Below are 22,890 nucleotides of genomic sequence, written 5' to 3' on the forward strand. Positions count from 1 at the left end.
AGGCCACCCGGAAGCATCCCGCACGAAGCACTTCCGTGACCTGCTGACCCGGCGACGGCACACACCGTAACCTACTTCAAGAGCAGCCCGAACCCGAGAGAGAGAGAGAGACCCGGCATTGAGCCGCAACCGGATGATGCAAAAAGGTCTCCGCCTTCGGTAGACCACGGATGCGCCTTGCGGTTGATTCGCTGCGGTTGTCAGGCTGTCGCTGGTTCGTATCGCTGGCGATCATCTCCACCCGGTTCACCTTCACTTGACGTTTTCGACGTGCCAATTATGATCAATTGTGTGGCCCACCCGGTGGCGGCATCTGCCTTCCCCGTGATGGTGGCCAATTCCGGAACATTTTTAACCACGTGCGACAATCCTTGGCCGTACGAGTGGGCACAGGATCAGGGCAGATTAAAAACGCGCAAGGACACCGGCCACCATCCTGCGAAATGTGGCGGGCGAGCTTCAAGGACCTTTCGGGGGGTTTCAGGTTTTACCTTCAGATAATGGAGACCCCGGAGGCCTCCTGGGAGGATCATGCAGTGCGGTAATCGAAGCAATCATGGATAAAGTGCTATCGGATCCTTTAATGGTTCGTTTCCTGCGGCTGAGGGCTTTTCGTGCAAGCGTGCACTGTACTTTTTTTTTGCTTCTTTTTTCATCCGTCCGTCCATCCGCTCACAGCGAGCATATTAATAAATCATTATAATAAAATTGCAACCCCCTCAACCAAGTGTCCGGTGGGATGGCCACTCGATCCACGCAAGTAGAAATAATCGTCCACCGGCAAGCGGGACGATATCCTTCACAATCCTTCCCAGCGCGTCGAGACAACCGGGAACCGGTTTTGGGATTTCGAGCGTGGCATTTTTTATTTTCGCTTTCTTTCGCCCCCTCGGGGCTCCAGGGGCACTCCTAGATCGCTCCCGATCGCTCCTCGCAGCTCGCTAGAGAAGGCCAGCTAGGAAAGGCTACGCTACGACCGATGGCGATGTCGAAACGAAAGTGAAATCGATTCCCTGCTCGAATATGGGCGCTCATACACGGCCACACGGGCGGCGTGCTGGCGTGCGCCAAATAGAGGTCAATGTCGGGTGGGTCTCGAGGAGGTGGGCTGTATTTTTAGCCATTTTTTTTTGTTCATCATACCTCTTGCGCCGTTTTCGCTTTGTTTCTCGGTTTCTTCTGCGCCCCCAAAAGCTTATCAATCATATTCGGATGTCCCGGAATCGATGACTCGCACGACGTTGAGTGGACGGAAGCGGACACACACGCGCAAAAAGGAAACGATTCAAAATCACTTCCACTTTCGTGAGGTCTGTCGACATTGAGAGATGAGGAGTTGTGGGTTGTTTTTTTATGGTTGTTGAACATGAAAAGAGTGTCATGTTCTGGTTAAGCTTTATCGATTTGTCGGCAGAGGCGCTCAAGTAAGCATCTGGCAAGGTTAGCAAACGTCAGTCATCGGCGTGTTGTGGTTGGAAAATCAAACAAGATCAGGAGGAAAAGCCGACTCTCGACACAATGATGATACGATTGACTCATCGATTCGCTAGTACGGAATGTAGACTTCAATAGAGCTTCCTGATCCTCATAAAACTCGCACAATCGCTTCACGCAATCTAAGCCAAAACAAATGATTTGCATCGGAATCTCCTGAGGAGGGAAACAAAAACAGCTCATCAAAATTCCATACGGTGCACGCGAACAGTGCGAGATGTAATGCTAATAAAACCATTATCATTGCACTTTATATTCAGATTCTGCTGTACGTACGAGAGAACGATGTTTTGTGATGTTTAGACGAACATGCTATGGGAAATGAAACAAAATCAAGATAAAACGCTAAGCAAACTGAGTCGCAAAACATGCCCTATGCATAAATCTCAACGTCTAGCCATGTCGCACGAGAATCTAAGCATCTCATAGATCTGGAATCTAACAAAGGGTGCCAATGTTACAATTCATTAGCACAAGCTTTTGGCATGGTACATCGTTAGAGAGACCTTTTTCCAGCCGACCTTCGGAATTGATTTGTTTTTTAAATGAATTTTTCCGATTTTCAATCCAAGCTCGATCGCAGAGACGCCGAACAGAAAGATCATGTTACGGTATATGCGATTGCATAGCATTAACGCACGCGTATCGAATATGATGTTGGGTAGAATAAATTGAAAGGATAACTATGTTTCAAATAAGTGATTTCGTTGGAAAACTTGTATCTTGAACCTTATCAAACTGTGTCCCTTTCAAGCATATGATCATCGAGGAATTTTGTTCATTTGAAGAATAAATTGTTGCAAAGTTCTAGCTCCTTCTAAATGCAAATCAAAATCGACACTGACACCGAGAGAAAATGTTCCTTGCCGATTAGCGGCACGTTCGAACACGCTCCCGTACGTGACTGAATGCATTTCGAGCGCTTCGGCGACGATTTCGGCGCTCAATTTGTGCATATGAAATTGGTTCGGTGATTTATTCAGATCATTCAAATTCACCGACATCCTGGTTGACCGCGCGAACTCCAACGAACGCCCGGCCTGAACGACGGGGTTGAAGGATTTGAATTCGATCCCCGGAGTCGACGTCTCATCCACGAGACGCCATCGCACCGCGTACGTGTCGCGAACGGGCAAAGGTGTGGCACATTATGCAAATACGCTGAGCGATTGCCCCGGGGTCTTCAAACGGCTTACGGGCCACGGTTCACCTTGAGCCTTGGTGAAGTTCGGCAAACATAGAACGTACCCATCGATCTTCCTATCGATTTAACAAAGGCACTTTATCTCTTGGTTTTTTGGGGGATTTTGTGTTTTTGTTTTGTAGTTTGAAACAAACCCCAAAAAAAAACAATCTTCTCCTCAGCACCTTGCCATGGTCACGAGTAGTATCTGCACCGCATCGAACGGTGGCCGTGAGTTGAACTTGAAAGCCGAAGTCGAGCGAAAACGAAAGTAAAATGGGGGGCCCTCTAAATGGCGATCGATCGCGTGCGCTCACGCCACCGCGTGGTGTGGCCTTTGCGCGAGCGAATGAATATTTATGCACCGATGTTGCTTTTTCTAATTAGCGGCCGAAGGTGCAGGAGGAGTGTCCATTGCGAACGCCCTCGCTTTCGGGCGCCACCAGAATGTGGTCGTGGGGCTTCATTTGCTACCCTCCACGTGGGCCTAACCGCGTGGTGGCTCCATTTTGCTCCATTTCATACGCTAACGGTCAGCGGAACGGGCGTCCAGGTGTGTTTGCGCAAATGGTTTTGCGGTTGCCCTTTTGGGAGGGAAAATCCCGCAAACGTTTAACCTTTCGCAGAAAACGGCACGCATGGGCTGATGAAACACGATCATCATTGGCGATTTTGATGCCGGTGTGCAAAGTGCCTCCTAATGAGCCGTAGCCAAATGTCCTGCTTGGGAAAGGCGAATTTGTGGCGAATTACAACTCAAGCGCATGCTCAAGTGTCCTCGAGAAAACGCTCTATCTCGTTACCAAACACATTGTCACACTCAAGCAATCGCCGCCTGATCCCGGAGGTGCATAAATATCGACAACGGGTTGCAATAAAGCTGTAAAATGTAATGCCCCGTAATGGCACCGGTGTGGCGCGTTTTACGGCTGTTCCGTTAATCAAAACGCTTCAATCGCGATATGATGGGCGTGGAACAGGTTTGAGCTTTTATTTGTTTTAATTTGGCGCAGTCGTGTTTGTCTGGTGGTGATTAGACGATTGCATCATCGAAAGGGCGCTAGTCGTTCAAGTGCACCGTCACGTCTGATGAATCAGGGATTATTCTAATGTATTTGAGATAGTGTTGTTTGGGGGCTAGCTAATCGTTTGATGCAGTAGAACCCATAAGTAAAGCTTGATCCTTCAACGTCCTAGATCTGTAGTACGAGTCGTGTTTACTGACAGTCTTAGCCGTTGCGTTCTATCGTCCAGGTGTAGACATTCAGTCCAGTTGCAATTTACATTCGCATGGCTACTTTAAATCAATAATCCAGCTCCCGACAAATTATAGTTGCATGCAAACCGGTACACTGGCTCGGGAAAACCCAAAACCCTCCCATGGTGCACAGCAGGACAGAAGTAGTTCAAGTTCACGTGTCTACTGGCGCCATTGCACCACGCGAGAGATGCTAATCGATGCTTTCGGGAGACGTAATGTGCTTCGGCCTTTTTACCATTACTCACCCGTCGCTGACATAAGAATCGTTCGGTTGAGTTTGATAAATGTAAAACGCAAACTGAAGCGATCGAGCGCCAGTTTTCTCAGCGACTCGCCATCGATCACCAAACGTTACGTTCGCATCGGTTGGCATCAGCTCGCTAACTGACAGCCATTACTCGCTTTCGTCACGTTTCGACGCGATAATTGAACTGTCCGGATCGTTCAATGTCAACGTAGGTGAGATTCGCAAAGTGTGGGTCAGCTATTTAGAACGGGTTCTGTGGGATATAGGCTCTTGCAGGAAGCTAATGCTCTAGGGATTTAGAGAAGTGTTACTTCTAGCCGTTAACGGACAAATTCAGCCAGCCAGCTAGCTAGCTCGTGCCAATCGAGGCGAGGCAAACGCACACTGAACGTTATAAAACAAGGCTCACCAAGCGGTGGGTGACCGAGTTCATGCGGGCGTTAGATAACTTTGACGGTTTTTTGATATCTCCACCAGCGAACGTCTCGGCGACAACGAGGCTCGAGTTTGGGGTGGAAAATTCAATTCGACCCGCAACGAGACGAGACAACCGTGCCGTTGTTACGCGCTCCTTGGCGTCCCAACAACACTGGTCGTGGCTAATTAACGGCCTCGTTTTTTTCCAACAGTGTGTTGCCTGAGTTGTGGTTGGAGTTTACTTTCTTTCAGCGCACTTTCTTCGCAGCTTACGCGAGCGGACTGTGCGTTTGAAGGAAAACTGTGCGCCAGAAACGAAGCAAACACGGCCCCGTTGATGGTGAGGCTGCTTTAAGGTGTGCCAGAGTGGATTAAATGCGCTATCAGCATGCTCAAACGAATGCAATTTCGTACGCACGACGCCTTGTACACTTTCCACCGGCCCACGGTCGCATCCAAAATGGCGAGGCCACACCGGCATCGGGGGCTAATTCTGGCGTCACCTTGAGGGCGATGGCGAAACCCGAACATTATCGCGAAAATAAAACTGGTCCGGGAGCGAAAACTGGAAACTGGAGCAAATCGTTGGAACTCGTTCCCTTGGACAGGGTGGTTCGATCGATCGATTGCAGCTTCAGGCAGGCGAAGTAGAACGAACGGTGACGTAACGTGTCTGAGAGTCGCGATCGTTGGCTTTGCTCCTGGGAGCCTGCGAGTGTTGGAAGTACACCGTCACGTGGCGATTTCGAGACGCCGATAGTAGCCAAACTCGGCTAACATAATTCACCTGCCACGGAACCGGGAAGATAACCGATCGATTGAGCTGTAATTGGATGTAATGATTGATTTCGTAAGGGTTTGTTGCGGGATCGGGCGAGATTTATTATCCGTCCGGTCAGGCGATTGATTTGCGACATTAGCAATTCGTTTGCTCGATGTCTGATGGTAAGATTGTTGGCATGTTGGGAGATCTTTAAGAGAGTATATTTATTTTGTGGCGAAAAGAGCGATAGAGCTGTAATTTCTCATCTTTAGAAATCCATTTTTTGCAAAAGCAGCCATTGACTAAGTAATAATTTGACAGATGTCCTTCTACTCAGAAGCATTTTCGCCAAACAATTCACTCATAAAACCATTCAGTCTGTATAGAACGGTTGGTTGGCTCAACCTTCATGCTTCGAGGCAGGTTCAAGTACCAACATTCACAATGCGAAAACAATCTATCTCCACCCAAGAGGGAGATAAAACGCACTTTGTGTACTTCTCAGCAGCTCGAGTTATCCAAGCACGCATCACCCTACCTCATTGTGGTCGAACTCGTCGATTGCTTCGCAAATTCTCACAGCTATCACGAACCACGCCGGACCTCGTGGAAAACCTGTCGATTATTCCCTCCTGGTGCCGATCGTTTCAGTTCAGCTGCTCCACACAACGATCGCTCTAATGATCGCGCACTATCGAACGCGTATGACCTCGGGTGATGGCCTTAACCCCGCGTGAGACTGACGTAAGATGCGTTACTAGATCGGACCTTCCTAGCATCGCCAGCTGCGCCAGCATCCACGAGGCTCGTGCGCAACTTTAGCAGCGTTATTTGCTAAATGCACCAAGCTGCTGGCGGTGGTGCGATTTTTTTTCCTTTTTTTGTGCGAGATCCTCTCCCTGACACAAGGATGACCCAAGCTGGGTTGATTTGCTTCCATCAATGCCACAATTCGACGGGTATCGTTTGTCCCGAGATGGTTTTGGCGTGCATAATTAGGCACGTTTTCAAAGGCTAATTGCGACTGACATTGATCTTCTTCGCGAGCTTTTATTTTCGTCCCCTTGCGAAACTAACCCGAGAGCTGTCAATCTTCGTCAGACGCTTCAGCAGTGACATGATGCGTGTTTGTTTCTCTAAACTGCTACTGCTCCAAAAAAAATGTAAACTCCATAAACAGATGTAAAGTAGCGCATGGGAAGCGAAATTGGCCTCGTGCATCCTTTCGAACGCAAACCCTCGTGGGGAGAACCCCAAAACCTATTGCGCAACCTCATTTTGAGGTCGCAAAATGCAGAAGTTGAGTACGCAAGCGATTGTCACATTACTCGTCGTTTGGTTGTACTTGTCATCGTTTAATTGGATGCCGTTGTCTGGCCTTTCTACTTTCCGTTTGTGGGGTTGCAATCGAACAGCGGAAGCGGAGAGACCCTAGAAGGTGGTCTGTTTCATCGATCGTCGTTGGCATACTTTTGGGGAAAAACGTCTTCCCAGACGCCAGACGTGGTGGGAAAGCAATAACGCAGGATTACGGATGTCGCCGTAAAATCCGCACAATTTCTTTCTCTGAGAAAACAAAAAAAAAACCCCAAACCAAAAATGTGCAGCCTCCCCCAACGCCGAGCTTGTAATGGGGAGGATGTAGAGGCGAAAGTAAAACGTCGCCAACCGTTACGCCACCTGTGGCTTGCCCCGAGAGAGAGAGGTTACCTCATCGTACCGAGCGAAAGCAAAAATGGTCCAGTTACGGTAGGTACACGCAGCTCGCAGCTCGACAATTCTTGCGTTATGCAAGGTGCCGCGGTTTCGTTGGTGTTTGCAAAATTAATCGCCAGTCTGTATCAACCAGGGAGATTAATATTCCACTCGATTCGCTAGCTCAAACCTGAGCTGGAATGATTTACAAAGTAGACAGCGCATAAGCCCCGATCTAAGCAGCTGATTGCAATCGATCCCGATCACGATCGATCACCGAGTTGTACGCTTGGGAACTGCTTGAACTCCTTGCGATCTAAATCGATTACCGCGGCCGGAGCACATGTGAGACATCTATCGCCGTTGATTGAGCTAAACCTTTCGCGCCCGCCAGCCATGCATCCGTGTGCAAATTCTTCACCTTCGGGCTCACCGCGAGGCGCGCATTTGCGAATTATAATATTCCACTCACGCCGTTAGGCTCAATCACGGGCCCATGCATCATGTCACGAGCCCGCCGTGGTGGTGTCTTCTTGGGGAACTGCACGTTAATTCTGCCCGGTGGCGAAATCCGGTACACCGATCTGCGCATTCGCTGCCATCGGGCGCCAGGATGCCGATCGAAAGTGCTTCTCACGCACCTGATCGCGTGCCCCAGGCTGCGAGGGCTACTGAGATCGCGCCAATTGGCGCCCGGGTGAATCGTGGGAAAGGTCAAACCGCCTACGATGCACGTGGTGAATTACGCGACGAGCTGAAAGTCGCTCCATAGCTCGGTAATAGAGCGGTTATGAGGCTCAATCTGGCTCCCCTGGCCAATGGCAGTTTCATTGTCACCAAAATCGGGCATGTAATCGAGTGCGGCTAATCCAATGGATCTACTAGATGGTCGACTTGGTAGAAGACATCCTTGAGGGAATTACGGCTAATTGTATCACCATTAAGCATCAGGGTCGTGTTTCGCAAGACAGTCGCAAGCCGCTACTGACCGCTGTGTGATCAAACAGAACTTCTGGGTTAGCGAACATAGCGACACGTTGTAGGTACACGCTGTTTTATCAGAAGGATTCTTTGCGCGCTAATGTACCGGTATGCTCAACATGCCCGGCCATTGTTGGTGACGTAACTAGCGGCTTGTCTAATGCATCTCCAGACACCGGCTGTCCTCGGATGGCATGCTTAACCGCAACATACGGCTGAGATTGCCCTTTTGAAGTGCGCCCTGCATCGTGGAGAAGCATGATTATTATGCTCATACCGCCTCCGAATGCCTTGTGTGCTCTAGCACAGCTACTAATGTTTAATTAATTAACCCAACCACCCGTTGCAGTGTAACTGCATTCCACTGCAGTGTTGCAGCTCGTTCGCCACTCTGTTGTGGGTCGCTTTTCCTCCCCGTCTTTAGAGAATCCTTCTCTGTAGGTTTTTTTGCGCAACGAAGCTAGAATTTACCCACACCATCACCGATCGACGCTTCCATTCAGCAAAATCCACAAACGACACTTTGCATTCATCGTTTGGCATGAATGCGGTTCGCGTGACATGTTGCAAATGGCAAAAGGAAGCGCTCGATCGGAGATACAAAAAGGAACGAGTCACCACTTCGTAGGGTTTCGCATTCCGTTGGATTTGTACGATGATTAATTGCTCTTGACATCCGTTCCGCTACCGCGCGGGACCCTTTGGAGGATGTGTTTATCGAAAAGTGATGCTCTTCAATTGACTTGTCTATGAGGAAATGTGTATGCAACCATTTGCGGCTGCTTGACGAAAACGCATTAAATAGTAGCTGAAAGTTACAATGTAAACACTTTATTCTTTCGAGCGAGCCCTGAATGCCTTTTCACGAAGCTTTCGACGAGCATCGTTTTTCGTTCTCTCTATCTCGAGCACACGCGATAAACGACGCTGGGAGGCGTTTCAGGCACGAGATTATCGAATATTAAACCATTTAGCGTGGATTAGCCTATCTTAATGCTAGAGGGTTTATTTATGTGATAGCTTTAATAGCTGGTTCGACGACCCACAGATTTCCTCCGAGCGGGGTTTCTACTGCTCTTTGGCGTGATACAAATTCCCCGTTGAACGAAATGATGTTTATGTTGCAGTTGAGCCTCGAATGGCTATTCCAAACCTCCCTCATTTGCGTAACGGATGCAGCGCGTTAAAAGCGACCTAGTCCCGTGAGAAGCGAAACCGCTGCAGTCCTATCGTTTGATAGCTCGCCAGAGACCCCACAAACACCCCGAAAAACCCTACCGACCCAGATTCACTCGCTAGGTCACCGCTGGGTCCGAGAAATCGATACATAATCATTGGCGTTTCGTCAAACCGTCAAGCTTTCGCAATCGCGTGACAATCTTCCGTCCACCCCGAACCGACGCCGATAGCGTGATTGTGATCGACGTGCCAAAAACCAGCATCTGCTAACCTCCAGGTGGCCAGTGTGTGTGTGTGTGTGTGTGTGTGTGTATGCAATGGAATGACGGCGAGAAATAATATGCACTGCGCCCGGTCCCGGTTACATAACTGTTCGGTTTTCAGGGGAAACTGTCTCCACGGTCGCATGGGCACTAGGTTAGCGAGCGAAATTTTTGGGTGATCCCTCTCTCCGCCTGTGGATCCGCTCGATGCCGATCGGTGATAGTGACCTGTATCATTAGCGGTAGCCTGAAGCACGCAGAGGCACGCCGTAGTCTGACCGCGAATGACGGTTCAAATTTCCCGTAAAGTTATTCAACCTCACCGCGACAACGTTGGGGACTGCTCTGTGAGCTAAACCACCGACTGTGGCTCGCCAGTGGTCCGTGCCATCGTTTTGAGATCCAACAGCATGCTGGAAACAGCCCAAGATCCAGCCAGGTTTGCGTACGAAGCCGTTGCTCCCACTGACCAAAGGTTCGTCGCTTGCGCATCGTTTAAGTCACCCGGAGAGCACGCACAGCCCAGCCAAGCAACCTTTTGTGGGTTAATATCTCGCCAAGGTTCAAGGTCTCCATCGGGTGATGGCGTGCTGTGCCGCGGCGCAGACGTAGCTTTCCCTTCTCGGCTGGGGTTCGCGCGCGTGAAGATGGGGCCTCGAACCTGATGGCCTTTCTCTTTTCGCTCGTGATTTACCCACGAGCGGAAAGCGTGCGCCCGCGTGCGGCGCGGCGTGGCGTTTCACTTTCGTTCGGACGCGCTGTGCGGCCAATTCGAAAGATGGTCACGATGCACATTACTTGCCGATCATTGTGCTTCGCTGGGTGCCTGAAAGCGAGGGCTTTGGTGTGCTGGAGGCGGTTGGAAAGAGAAATACCGACAGCGATGCGTTTTAACCTTTGGATTGTAAATGCAAGAAGTATCATTAAAATCTCGTCTAGAGCACGGAATTCTGTATCGCTGCATCTGCTTTTTGCTACACTCAAAGTCTTATTTACGAGCCGATTGCATTATACAATGCCATGAAATAATTTGCATTTACTGGACAAGCTTCAGAACGGTGAGGTTCTCGCAACCGAGCCCCCAGCAGTCACTCCAGAAGAGGATACATAATCGTGACCGGGTGGTCGATTGGAATAAACAGCGCCCTGGCAGGGGCAACAAATCGATTGTGGAACCAACAGACAATTCTAGGAAGCTGTCAATATCGCAAAACCGAGATGAAGTCACTAATCAACTGTTGATTGGCGATGCTCCACGGGATTGGCCCGTTGAATGGATCCAGGAAGTCGCAGCGTTGTGGTATTTTTACGATAGCGCACCATCTTCATCATGCTCGTGCGATCCTGCCTGCCGATCGTACATCGTGAGTGTAATGCTGGCAGAATCATAAACATTGCCGGGCTTCACAGATGCTCCTGCGAGAGGTCCGCCTGCTGGCTTGAGCGATGAGTTAATCAGAACAGACATAAGCCTAGCCACCATAAAGCCCCTGGACCTGATGTTTGATTGATAATCAGTATCAGTAAGCTTCCTGGCCGAGTTCGTACTTTAATTACACTCAAAACAACGTTCCTTCCGATGGATTTCGCTTTTATGAGTCTCATTTTGAGGTTGATAATTACACCCAAAAAAAAAAAAAGAACGAACAAACGGTCTGTTTGGCTGTTTTGCCCTGAAAGGATCCGACCTCAGACGTCCGGCCCAATCCGCGCACCGTCAATATAACAAATGATCGGTCATAAAAGCTCTAAACACGGCGTATCACCGATCACACCGCAACCTTTCGACATCATTCTGCTGATGCCCGGTCGGGGTGTTGATTCTGCAAGCTCGCGATCGTCGCGATCGTTGCGATCCATCATCAGTCGTGGTCAGATAGCGATCGCGCCATAAAGGAAGGAGCGTGTCCGGGCCGAGACGAACCGCAAAAACGTCGCCGAATGTGAATCGAATCCTGCTCAGCTGGAGGACCACCACACGGTAATAATGGCTCGCGCCGTTTGGGGTGCCGTTTTTTTGTGAAGTCCTACACCAGAGACGCATTAATCAATTCTTGCACAATCGAATCATCGGTGTGGAGGTTGTGGGTTTGGGTTTTTTTTCGCAATTTCTCCCATGAAGTAAATGTCCCGAGGGACACTTGCGCTGGTGCTCAGTTGCGCAAATGACCACAAAAGTGCATTTGAGTGCTTGGTAATCTTGACCAAAGTGTGAGGCTTTCATTACCGAACGAGCTGAAACGCATTAGCTCGTAGACCTTGTCAGTTCGATTGGCTAACAGCGCTCTTATAAGCCTCTAAAATATCTCAACTCCTCAAGGAATAAAGAGATAACCTCAAATCGACCGAACGATGTGCAGGCGCATTCTCCCGAGTGCATTCATTATTGCATCAACGCACCAAACAAACCCAAAGACCTTCAGTGAGGCGCTCATAATGCTCACCGTCACACATCTGCTCGACCGCATTAGATAATCCCAAGCGGGCGCGTGTCACCCAGGCGAACACATTTTCACACCTTCTGCTCGTGCACACGCGCGAACTAGAAGAGCGAACAACGGACCGGATTCAGGTCGACCAAATGGGCTCGCAAGGCCGACCGTTGGTGGCGTTGCAAACCAACCCCTGGGAGTTGGGTCCGCGCGTCCTGCGACCCAATGACCACTGGCACTGGCGCTGGCACTGGCGCTGGTTACATAAGTTTCTGGATGAGCGTGTTTCTTGCACGAATTTTTAATTTTCGGGGCCTTCTTTTTTTCGAAACCCAGGCCCCGGTGGCCGGTGCATCCCACTCTCCGAACGTTGGCATTCCGAACAAGCTCGCCCACGGTTCGAGCAAAGCGGAAAGCTTACGCCAACCGTCAATCGGTGACCGGCCGATAGAGATCGCCTTGTTTTTGGGGGGATGGGATTATGTGGTTCTTCCCGCCTGGCGCCTGGCTGAAGTCAACGAAGGTCAACGCGCGTGCTCGATTTCAGCGAATGCGGTCAAGGCGACGAGGATTACGCTTGGGCTAACCTCCTGATATCGAAATGGAAGGTGGCTCATCTCACGGTGGGCTCACGGTGGAATTACGAAAGCCATCCCCAAGCGATGGTTGTGATTGAGATGCATCTGGAATTGCGTTCAAGGTTGGCAGGAGCGTGTGACAGGACGTTTTAAGATGAAAACGAGCTTTGACAGGGGGTCAAAGCTCTTCGATAAAGCTCACTTTATCAAGCTCTGAAAGCTCCGATATGGGATCAAAAGTCAATTAAAAATACTTTCGACGATGAAAACGTTAAGCTAAACCTGTTTAAAACCCGGTTAAACCCGGTTAATCACATTAATAACGCGCTAGCGTGCGTGCCCATTAAGGGTTGCTTAAAATAACCGAAACACAATGCACCACGCTGGCCGCTGGCGATTGCGACAGCCTGACAGTTTAATGGTGCTCTGCTCTGGGGACAGGCAAAGTTTATGAGCCGAACGTTTTGTTTTAAGTTACACGCAGCATCCCCGCAACGCGGTTGTCTGACAGAGGGTTGCCAACCCTGCGAAAGGCCAAAAGCCACTTCACTGCATCTTTACCGTTTTGGGTGCCGTTTTGTTTTCGTTGCGGTGATGGCGCACGCGCGCAAACCAGCACCCCTAAAGTGCCCTTGCGTCCATTAACCTTTGCTTAGGTCGAAACATGAGGCTTTTTTTCTTTTTGGATGGTTTCATTGGGGATCGCGAGTGAGCTAGGATTAGGAAACCACTGAGCTTACGCACCACAGGGTCTAGGGTGTAGGTGTCAAAAGGGGCGATGTATTTTACAATTCTACGTGCGAAGGTCTTCATCTATGTTTATCGTCCCCAGCAATGGTTACTGTAATGTTTTATGAACATTTTCGTTTGTTTTTCTCCCATTACAGGAGGGTAGTATAGGTCATGAACTAGTGATAAAGCCAGTGCCAACCGAAATCTCCCAGGAGGAGGATGGAAGTGTTCATCACGTTATTTATAAGCGCAAAACTCCCGAGGAGCACAACGAACAGTTTAGCGATTACGGTACGTCTTTTCTCGCTAATTTTCTCCTCCAAATTGAGTGAATAATACTCGACGTACTTTTACCACCCCATACAGCATTCATGGAACCAGACCGGCTGCAGAAGCGATTTCGCTCAAAACGCAGCCCTCAATCGTACTACAAGACCCCAAGATCGAACGATCGCGTCATCTACCCCGAGATCCTGGTCATCGTTGACTACGACGGTTATCGGCTGCACGGTGGCGACAACGTGCAGGTGAAGCGCTATTTCGTCTCCTTCTGGAACGGCGTCGACCTGCGGTACCGGCTGCTAAAGGGTCCTAAAATTCGCATCAGCATCGCAGGCATCATCATCTCGCGGGTAGGTACTCTTTCCGCTGAGCCTTACGAGGCTTTACGTGTCGGTTTTATAGTGCGAATGAACAAATTGTACAAGCATTCCAGTCCCAGTTTTCGGGCAGAAGCACCTTCATGACCCTCGTGTTCTTTCCTGCACCGAAATGATGGGAGGCTCGGTCGTGTGGGATAATGAACGAATTTAAATTTGTCTCCCAGTTTACGAGCAGCAAATGATCACACGGACCCATCGACCCGCGAATGGGCTGGGATGGTCACAAAATTTTACGACCCTCGTCTGCTGCACATTTGCAGCACAGGTTTATGGCATTTTAATTGCCGCGATATAAATTGGAATGTTCAGCAGGTCTGGTAGGAGGCTTTCAAAATTACTAAGAACAAAACAAGAAAATGATGCAGCATTTGGTTTTGTTTTTGCTATAATTTTGTATATCATCAAAATTCGCGTTTTGGGTCCTATTAAACTGTTGCCGCTTAACGCATGGTTGGCGTATTATGATGCCAAAGGTTTAACAAAAAACGCTAGTGCTTACCTCCCAGATGCGATATTGAAAATAAGCCACCCCTACGCGCTAGACTAGCCAGCGCTTTTCCATCAAGCACCCCTAATTAACGGCGTAGGCACGAAACGCGAACCACACGATGCCACGAACGTGCGCAGCAAATCACATGTCAAATTAACAGACGAAAGCTACGTGCAACGCCGCTCGTTCGTGGAATGGAAATGTAGGGAGACGTTAAAAAAAATCCCAATTTAAACGTCACACGATCACCGCAACACAACCGACCGTTGGACGTCTTTCATTTTGCGTGACATTTCGTGGACGGGTGAAGATCCTTTCTCAAAATAGCATCCCGCAAATGGTTGGGCCCCAAAAATAAAACCCCACGAAAGCCCGCGGGCACGGTGGGGAATAATTCTTGCGCAAGCCTGCAAAGCCTGCGTTCATTAGGCCTCTCCAATGGACGGCCCCGAGCGGGAAGATGAGCTCGGAAAAGTTGTCAATTTGGCCAACTATTGCCCAAGAGTGGCGTTAAAAAAGGGCAGCGTTTTGGTTCGGTTCATCCATCAAGCTGACTGGTGGGGTGAAACCGTTGCCTCAGGGGTTGTGTCGCGGGCGGATGCAGCGAAGGTTGACCATCTTGACCGTTTTGAGCCGATTAATCCGTCATCCATCATGAAATCCGTTGCCATCGGCACTGGGTCATCGGCTAGGCGTAAAGGTGTTTGATCGATCGTCGAGATACCGCTGGTGATGTCCTGAGGGAGCACTTAACTTGGTAAGATTCTATTGGTGATCGTAAAGAGCACATCGAGGAGATGAACTCATCGATAGTGATTAAATCTCGCACCGAGCCAGGAGTAACTGATATCCTTCACCTTTTGCAACACACCGAAGGAAAGGAGAATGTGTTTTATGTGCGTGCTGTTAGCCCTTCTTTTTGCGAACATCTTATCGTTTTGAAGGACATTCGACTGCTGCGTCCTTCAGGCTGACCATTAAAGATCGAACGCAACAATCGAATGCAAACATCGCGCAGGTGAATCGGTTCGTGTTGAAGAAATTATGCTCCCTTTGAGGATCTCCTGCTGAGAGTCTGGTCCATCAACCTTGCAGCTTCACATTCCCATCGTAATGAAACCCAGCGATCAGCTCAGAATCGGTAACGAACTCATCTGTTCAGGGGCAGTTGACCCATTGTTTCGTCATCGACTCTGGCACACATGATCTATTAATGCCTGCACCGCTCGTTCTCCGCGATCTATTTTTCTGCACACACACACCGAAGGACGACTCCCCGGTGGGAAACCCCGGCATGGTTGCGTTTAAGAGCCTTTTTTATTTAAGTTTCATGTTTGCGATGCGTGCCCACGCGCATGCTGCAGTATCTGTGTCACTGCGCTGACTGCGGCAATCCGGCAACCTGACACTAATGGAAGCCATTTGCAATTAATCAACACCTGCCGCTCGACGATGACATGCGTGCGACAAACGCGTATGCCCCATGTCAAGGTGAAGGAGCTGTTCTTCAAGCGGCAGTGACACGCTTCAAATGTGCGGGCTTGGGACGACCACACGCGAGCTACTGTTCTGCTTTTTTTTTGCGTGCTGCTCGCTGCACTAGACACACGACTGAATGCAGTTTAGTGCACGGTTTGGAGTGAAGGAAATGCATGTGCAGTGATTTTTTTACGCTCTTGTTGTAGAGCATGGATTGAAAGCCCGCGTTCTGCAGCATCCAGTGAGTCAACGGACCTTCGACTTGTTCGACTCATCGATTATTCTGCTATGCTGGTGGGAGAAAAAAAAATAACGCATTGCGTGGAAAGCGCTCCGATCTGTTGCGACAGGGAGCTTATTTTAAATGCGTGCTCACTCCACGGGAGCTTTCGATCAGCAGCTCACCTTTAACCTCGTCTTCTGCAACACGTACGGCACCCCGAATGAACAAAAACCATTAGGGATCAGAAAAAAAGCCCTCGAAAAGCCGCGAAATGTCACTCGAAGACTTGCTGGCGAGTTTCGTCACGCTGCACAAACGTAACCTTTTCCACAGAAAACCCGAACACCCTGTCCATCATCCTTCGGCCTTTCACGCGATCGTTCGATGGATCGCGCGAGGATCTAGATCGCGCTCGCATCCTGCAGCAGCGTGGCTTGTATGAGTTGTTTCAAGGCCAACCCTAAGTGAGGTTGTTTCAATTTTTCGACACCCTGGCCGTACCGTACAGGGTGGTTCCTCTCGCCATTTGGGTGAATCAGAAAATGAGCTTTTCGTTGTACTTTTATGGCCAGTGTGTGTATGTGTTGTGTCCGTGCTAACCACCGACGGTAATAAGCCGAATCAGAGAATCAGCCGGTGCAGATCCACCTGATCCAACCTGACGAACATCGGCTCCATTTGCTCTCTCTCCCTGTTTCACCCATCATACCCTGAGACCCCCACACAAGCCGCGAGTTTCGTGCTGATGCGAAATCGGCGGCGGGCGCAAGACGAATCGGCGGCGGAATACGCGACATAAACTACAGTTTTATGGGTTTCGTCTTCGTCTTTGCTTGCGATGAGCTGCGATGTCTCGAGGATACCCGCGAAGATGCTGTGCCCGGCTGACGACCGGTTGGCTGGCCGGTTGCGTCCAAGTGCAAATTAGCATACCCGTTTGTCTAGTTCTTCCCCATCGCATGCGTGTGTGTGTGTGTGTTTGTGCCTTTATCTTAATCGGACCGACCACCAACCGGTTGTTGGGAGGGCTACAAGCGGCTGCCTGTCTGTGTGGTTTTGGGGCCGAAATGGTCAGCAAAAAAGGTGGAAAAATTGCCACAGCACCCGGTCGAACCGGCGAGGCTGCTTTTGTGGGGAAAAAAGCAATTTAGAAGGGCATTATTTTCAACTATTCACTGGCGCAAGGGTCACTGGACGCGGTAACTCTTAGAAAAGTCGTGGAACGAAAACACTTGTTAATGTTTAAATTACAGCTTGATAAGGGCACCTGACGACCGTTACAGAAAGGCAATTTCTCGCGTATGGAAAACATCAATTAATTTTTAAATTGATATTTGATAAGGGCACCCTTGGAATCGCCACCGAATGTAAGGGTGGCAACACAATGAAATGTCGATTTACCGATCGAACGAAAACACGAATGCAAACCCCAAAGTAAAGCTTGATAAGGGCACTTGCGCAACGTCACCAAACCAAAACGGCCTCAGTAACGTCCGCGCAGCAGCTCGCCCGTAACCTTTAAAGCATGTCAAACAATCGTCAGTAATGAGCAAATAGATCGAACCCAACCGAAGCGACGTGAAGGCGCGCAGAATCGCTCACACACAAGCACGCGTGCGCGCGCGCGCTTGACCAAGAAAGCACGTGTTTGCGCAGCATTACGCGCCACAAACCTGTCGAATTCCGCTGTCAAGGTGTCCTCCGGTGCACCCGTGCACCGGGAAACCACCAGCCGAAAGACAAACGTGTGACGATCGTGCGATCTACATGGCACAGAACACGACCGGGCGACTTTGAGGTTCGCGAAACGTGATTGATGGCTTGGTCTGGCCGTGCGCATTTCGACGCAACGACGACTCATCGAGGGTTCAAAATGGACCCATGCCAGTAATGGCTGTCCGGCTCGGTGGCATTGAATCGAGCGCCGGCATTGCGTCGATCGTGGTGAAGCTGATCTCGAGTTGATTGAAATTTTGCAACCGTTTCGCAATTTGAAACCCATCTTCAATAATGCACGCCAGCCGAGGGCAACCGTTCGAATGTAGATCGCGGTAGTAACATTTTCCCGCACGTGAGTGTTTCACAACGTTTGGGCTTGCGGTGGGGTGAGATCGAAATGCTTCACGTTCTAAGCCAAGAAAAGTCGCTCGAAAAACACACACATCTGGGCCTATTGCGCTTCCGTTCGCAAGCGAAACCGCCTTTCTAGCCCGCGGTTTAACCTCACTTAACGGCACGTGGCGGCGTTCGTTCGCGTACGGCCGATAAACTGCATCGGACCGCGTGTGCTTTGCGCAACGGTTTAATTGCGCATACGCATCGAATCGTTCGGGGCGGTAATTAACGGAAATTATCGCAACCATTTATCCTCCCGCAAGCGAGCGTAGGGCTTTAACCGCAAGCAGACGCATTAACTTGACAAACGCTCGCTGGTTGACGCATTTCAACGGGATAAGCGGTGTCTTCCGGTCGGTTTGTGAGTGAGAAATAAGATGACCGTGAGTAAAATGTGCTCTCCGATTATGTTCTCGATCGGTTTGTTACATCAACGAATTTCTCGTCACCAAAACCAAACCACGACAGCCGTTCTGGTGGGGGACAAACAAATGGAAAACAAAACGATCGAAGCACCAGAAAAGGGCACACGGCAGCCCTAAGGCTCTGGTGGACGATTGCGGACCACGGTGATCGTGTTGCAATGCCCGGTATCGTGACGGACGCTCGATGGATGCCTTAGTTTGCCCACGGTGTGACCTTTACCCAGCTGGTGCAGCTGGTGATGCTGCCCGCTCACTAATTAATGACACCGGTCGAAAGGAATCGATGACCTACATGCACCAGCCCGGTACCGAATGTTGATTCAATTAAGATTTTCTTTGGCTGCTCTGAGTAGAAGCAGCTCCTGAGTGACGCAATTGCAAACGGTTGGCTACGAGCTTCGAGGGTTATCTTGAAAGAAAGAAAGATATTTTTTTGTTTTTCCTATCTCAAACGTACGTGCACGTTTGAGTTTTGCCTTGAAATTAAAAGGCACGCTTTCTGCCAATCAGCCTGGCTCGCGAGCTGGCTCTCGGGAAAGTGCAAAATCAATGATTGAACGAGCGAATCGATCGTAAGAGTGCTGCATCATGTCTGGCTGAGAAAAGCAACACTTCACCAAAGCCTCTCGAGACAGTATCATAACCGACACTCACGGAACAACGGACGAAAGTGTGAAATGTGCTCACCCTTAATGGGCTCGCTTGTGCGCCACCGTCACGGGAAGTTGTAGATCCGGTTGTTCCATTTTCGTGACCAACCGTCAGGCAAATGTGATAACATGCGCATTCCGCGCGCCCCGGGGAAAAAGGTTGTGCAATGCGACCTTTGGTCACAAATTCGCACCGATCGTGCATTTTGCAACATCGCATAGGGAGACATTTATTGCAGGCCAGCGCAAAGGTCGAGCTCCATGTAGCATCGCCCGCGTTGTACCATTTTATGGTCAAACAATTGCCCAAAAACGCCGGGATTTTAGCTCAAGCGTTTTATGGACCGAACAGGGGATTGATTGGTCATTTTTTGACATTTTACAGCTGTAAAACGTTATACCACACCAAGAACATGACACACCGTAACCTCCGCCGAAGGGAACGCCGCACCGAAAAAGGTCAAAGATCCGATGAGAACATGCGCGCGCGGCATGGCATTCAACCGATGCACCATAAACACGCATGGTTTAGGGGTTTTTTTGGGCAAAATTTTGCATCTATTTTTAGTTCATCGTTTGGGCAATAAATTGCTCACCCCAGAGAGTGGTTCGAATGTTTTTCTCGGCTTCCTTTCCGTTCCACCGCTCGATCAAACACACCTGCTCCTTCGTGTGGCCTAGAGTAGCGAGTGACTTGTGCGTGCGTAAGAGCAACGAACCCATCATCCGAAAGCGTGTGTCATTTATTCGCCGTCTGGTTCGTCGTTCGAGCGATATGGACGTGTGATTTATTTGAAAATTAGCACCACAACTTCAACAAAACGTGCGTAAGGATACGCCGTGTGTGCCGAGGATCGATCGATGGAGCAGCAAATTGACCGACCGGCGAGTTTTGCCCATTTTTGCGCCGATTCCGATCGAGATCGTGCGGGCTGATTGGGAGCGCTCAGGCCATGCCAATTTGGAGCTAATTTCTGTGCTGCGATCGTAAAGCGGGCTACGTTTTTATGGTTGACCCGAGCAGATTAGCATAGCGGATTAGACGAGACAGGCGAGCAGCGATCGGAGCTCGGGTTCTGATTTAATCTGCACTCGTCCGACCCGAAAAAGGATACCATACCGTGCGGCAGTTTCCAGGTGATTGGCTTGTTTTGCGGTGAGCCATTTTCCAATCACCGATCGGATTGCAACGCCATCAACCCGGCTCGGGTAACGATAACGAAACGACACACGCGGTGATACGGGGTGCGCATTAATTCATAAATTTTGCACTCTTCCGCCAGCGAACCTTGGGCTGCTGGGGCATTCTTTATCGCGTCGTGGCTTGCCGTGAGATAATCGGTTCATGCTACCGCGTTTGATAAGCGGAAACAGCCGAAACAGAAACGCGCGATATCCCACGAGGTAAACGGTCGAAATGCGAAGCGATTAGACTTCCGTTGCTCGTAAACCCGAACCACAAGGCGAGGAAGAGCTAGCTAATTTGTTTGTTTTCCGCAACCAAAACACCTCCAACTGCTGTTTTTTTGTGTGTGCCTTTTCGGATGATAATTATAATTCATAAAAAACCATTTAAAAATTGTGAAAAGGAAATGTTACGCTTTGACGGGGGTTATAAACAAGCATCCGTTCGACGACCACGTCTCCCCCAATCCCGCTGCTAGAACAATACTGAAGCTGGGAAGCGAGCGCGTTCGAGGCGAAGCGAATCATTAGCGAAATGACGCTGTTCCAACTGGAGGTTCGTCGCTTCCGCATCGCGCGAGTCTTTTGTTACGCGAAGCGTATGAAGCGATCTAACGCGTACGGGAATTGTTCGTTAATTTGCCAAATTAAGTCGTCCGCCCAAAAACAGAGGGACACAAACCGGTACGAACGGTGCATAAATTTGTTCGTGCCCTAAGCACAAGGGGTTAAGCAGTCAGGTATGATAAATCTGCTTCTGTCAGCAATTACAATGACATAAACCATCGGCAAACCATCTCTCCCCGGTACGATTCGACGAGGCGTCCAATTGTTTTCGCTGCCATTCTCCCGCATTTCCTAACGCAAGAATGTCGCATTTCCAATTACTACTGAAAAATACAACGACAGACGACACAATGGCGCGTTTCGAGGGTGCTCTTTGAGTGCTACAGTGTACATCAAATTAAAGTCCCTGATGACCCTGCAGCCAACCATGCGGCACGCAAACGAAACTTTCAACAAACACCTTCTCGGTGCTGCTCAGATCCGTGAACACCTCCGGAGGAACCATAAACGCTTGGCACGGTGAGATGGGCTTTGTTGTGCCTCGATTCAAGAGCTCTCGACTTGCCGGTAGAATGCAGAATAATGAGCCAAACATTGTCATTCTGGTATATGGAGGTGATGGAGATTTCACGCGAACTTCATGAGACAATGGCCCCGGCTGTAGTTCTGCTGCTGCGAGCACTGTAAAAAGTGGCACGGAAACAGTCGTCGAGAGGTGCGCCTGTTCAATGCAGCCAATCTTCAGGGTGGGCTCGTAGGTCAACACCGACCAGCTCACTGGCGAAGGAAGGAAAGAGTTGTAAAAATCATACACGTTCATGCAACAACAAAAAAAACCATCGAAAAACGTCGCTTCACACCTCTGCGAGCTGAGTGATTGTAAAGTTTAACTTCGCTAATGGAACGCGTGAGTTCATTGGGCTTGTGGAAGGCATCAGCACATCCCTGCACGCAGTTGACGGAAGTGGATTATTCTCGCGCCAACGAACCCTGTTCGACACCTTCCTATTAGTAGCCATCGGCCATCCGGCTCGAGCTGGCGTTGAGGAATTTACGACCGTTGTTTGATCTGATTTTTTTCTTCTTTCGGCTGCTGCTCATTCCCCGTCCGTAGGACAAGCCATTGAACGACACGGCCGTGGCTCGCGTCGAGAATTTGGCTCGTTTCCGCTGGAAATTATGCCACCATGTTTATGATGCCTTGTTTACGTTCGCCGGCAGATTTTTTGGCATTGCCAAACGGAAAGGAAACACGCGAAGAATGCACCTTTACGATGGGAGTCTTATTTAATTTTTCTCTCTCTCTCTCGCTCTCGCTCTCGCTCTTGGAGCCCCCAATCTTGCCCCAACAATGACGCGTCGGCTCCGTTAATCAGCCGACCTGGTGCTCTTTTTTTTTTTTGCTTCGAAATTCACCTCCCTGCCACCTTTGAGGATCGCTACGCTTTCGCCACCGCCGCCTTCCTTCTCCACATGCCGCTCATAATGATATCCAAGATATCCGTTTTTATGATCCAGCTTCATTAATCGATCCCGAGCCGTATAATTAATGTGAATATGCAAATTGATTCACCATCATTCACCCTTCAGCGAAACCTCCCGCGCCTGTGATCCAACCTGCTGGGTGCGTGTTCTGAGGGGTGTTTCTACGTGGTTCTTTCGTCATCGGTGCTGCGAGAAAACGCGAATCTCAAACCCATCGAAACAACGCGATGTGCCTTCCCGTCACACGAACCTGAAGCGTATCAACATCCGATCGGTTCGGGTGTACCGTTTGGTGGATGCGCCTCCTAACAGGTGGCCACGGGTTGGCGATTTTTCCGGCGACCTCAACTACGCCTAGATGTGAACTCGCGCGATCGAGCTTCA

The 22,890-nt window shown here is 49.7% G+C and overlaps 1 protein-coding gene across 1 annotated transcript in view; it reads left to right on the top strand.

Moving 5' to 3' along the window:
- Window positions 1-22,890, top strand: part of LOC128720026 (uncharacterized) — a 51,020-nt gene that overhangs the window by 19,703 nt on the left and 8,427 nt on the right. Inside the window, exons 4-5 of the mRNA XM_053813709.1 lie at window positions 13,381-13,516; window positions 13,592-13,857. Coding sequence (XP_053669684.1) covers window positions 13,381-13,516; window positions 13,592-13,857 — 402 coding nt within the window. The remainder of the gene's footprint in view (window positions 1-13,380; window positions 13,517-13,591; window positions 13,858-22,890) is intronic.

Source organism: Anopheles nili, chromosome 2 (genome assembly GCF_943737925.1).
Source record: "Anopheles nili chromosome 2, idAnoNiliSN_F5_01, whole genome shotgun sequence".
NCBI lineage: Eukaryota > Metazoa > Arthropoda > Insecta > Diptera > Culicidae > Anopheles > Anopheles nili.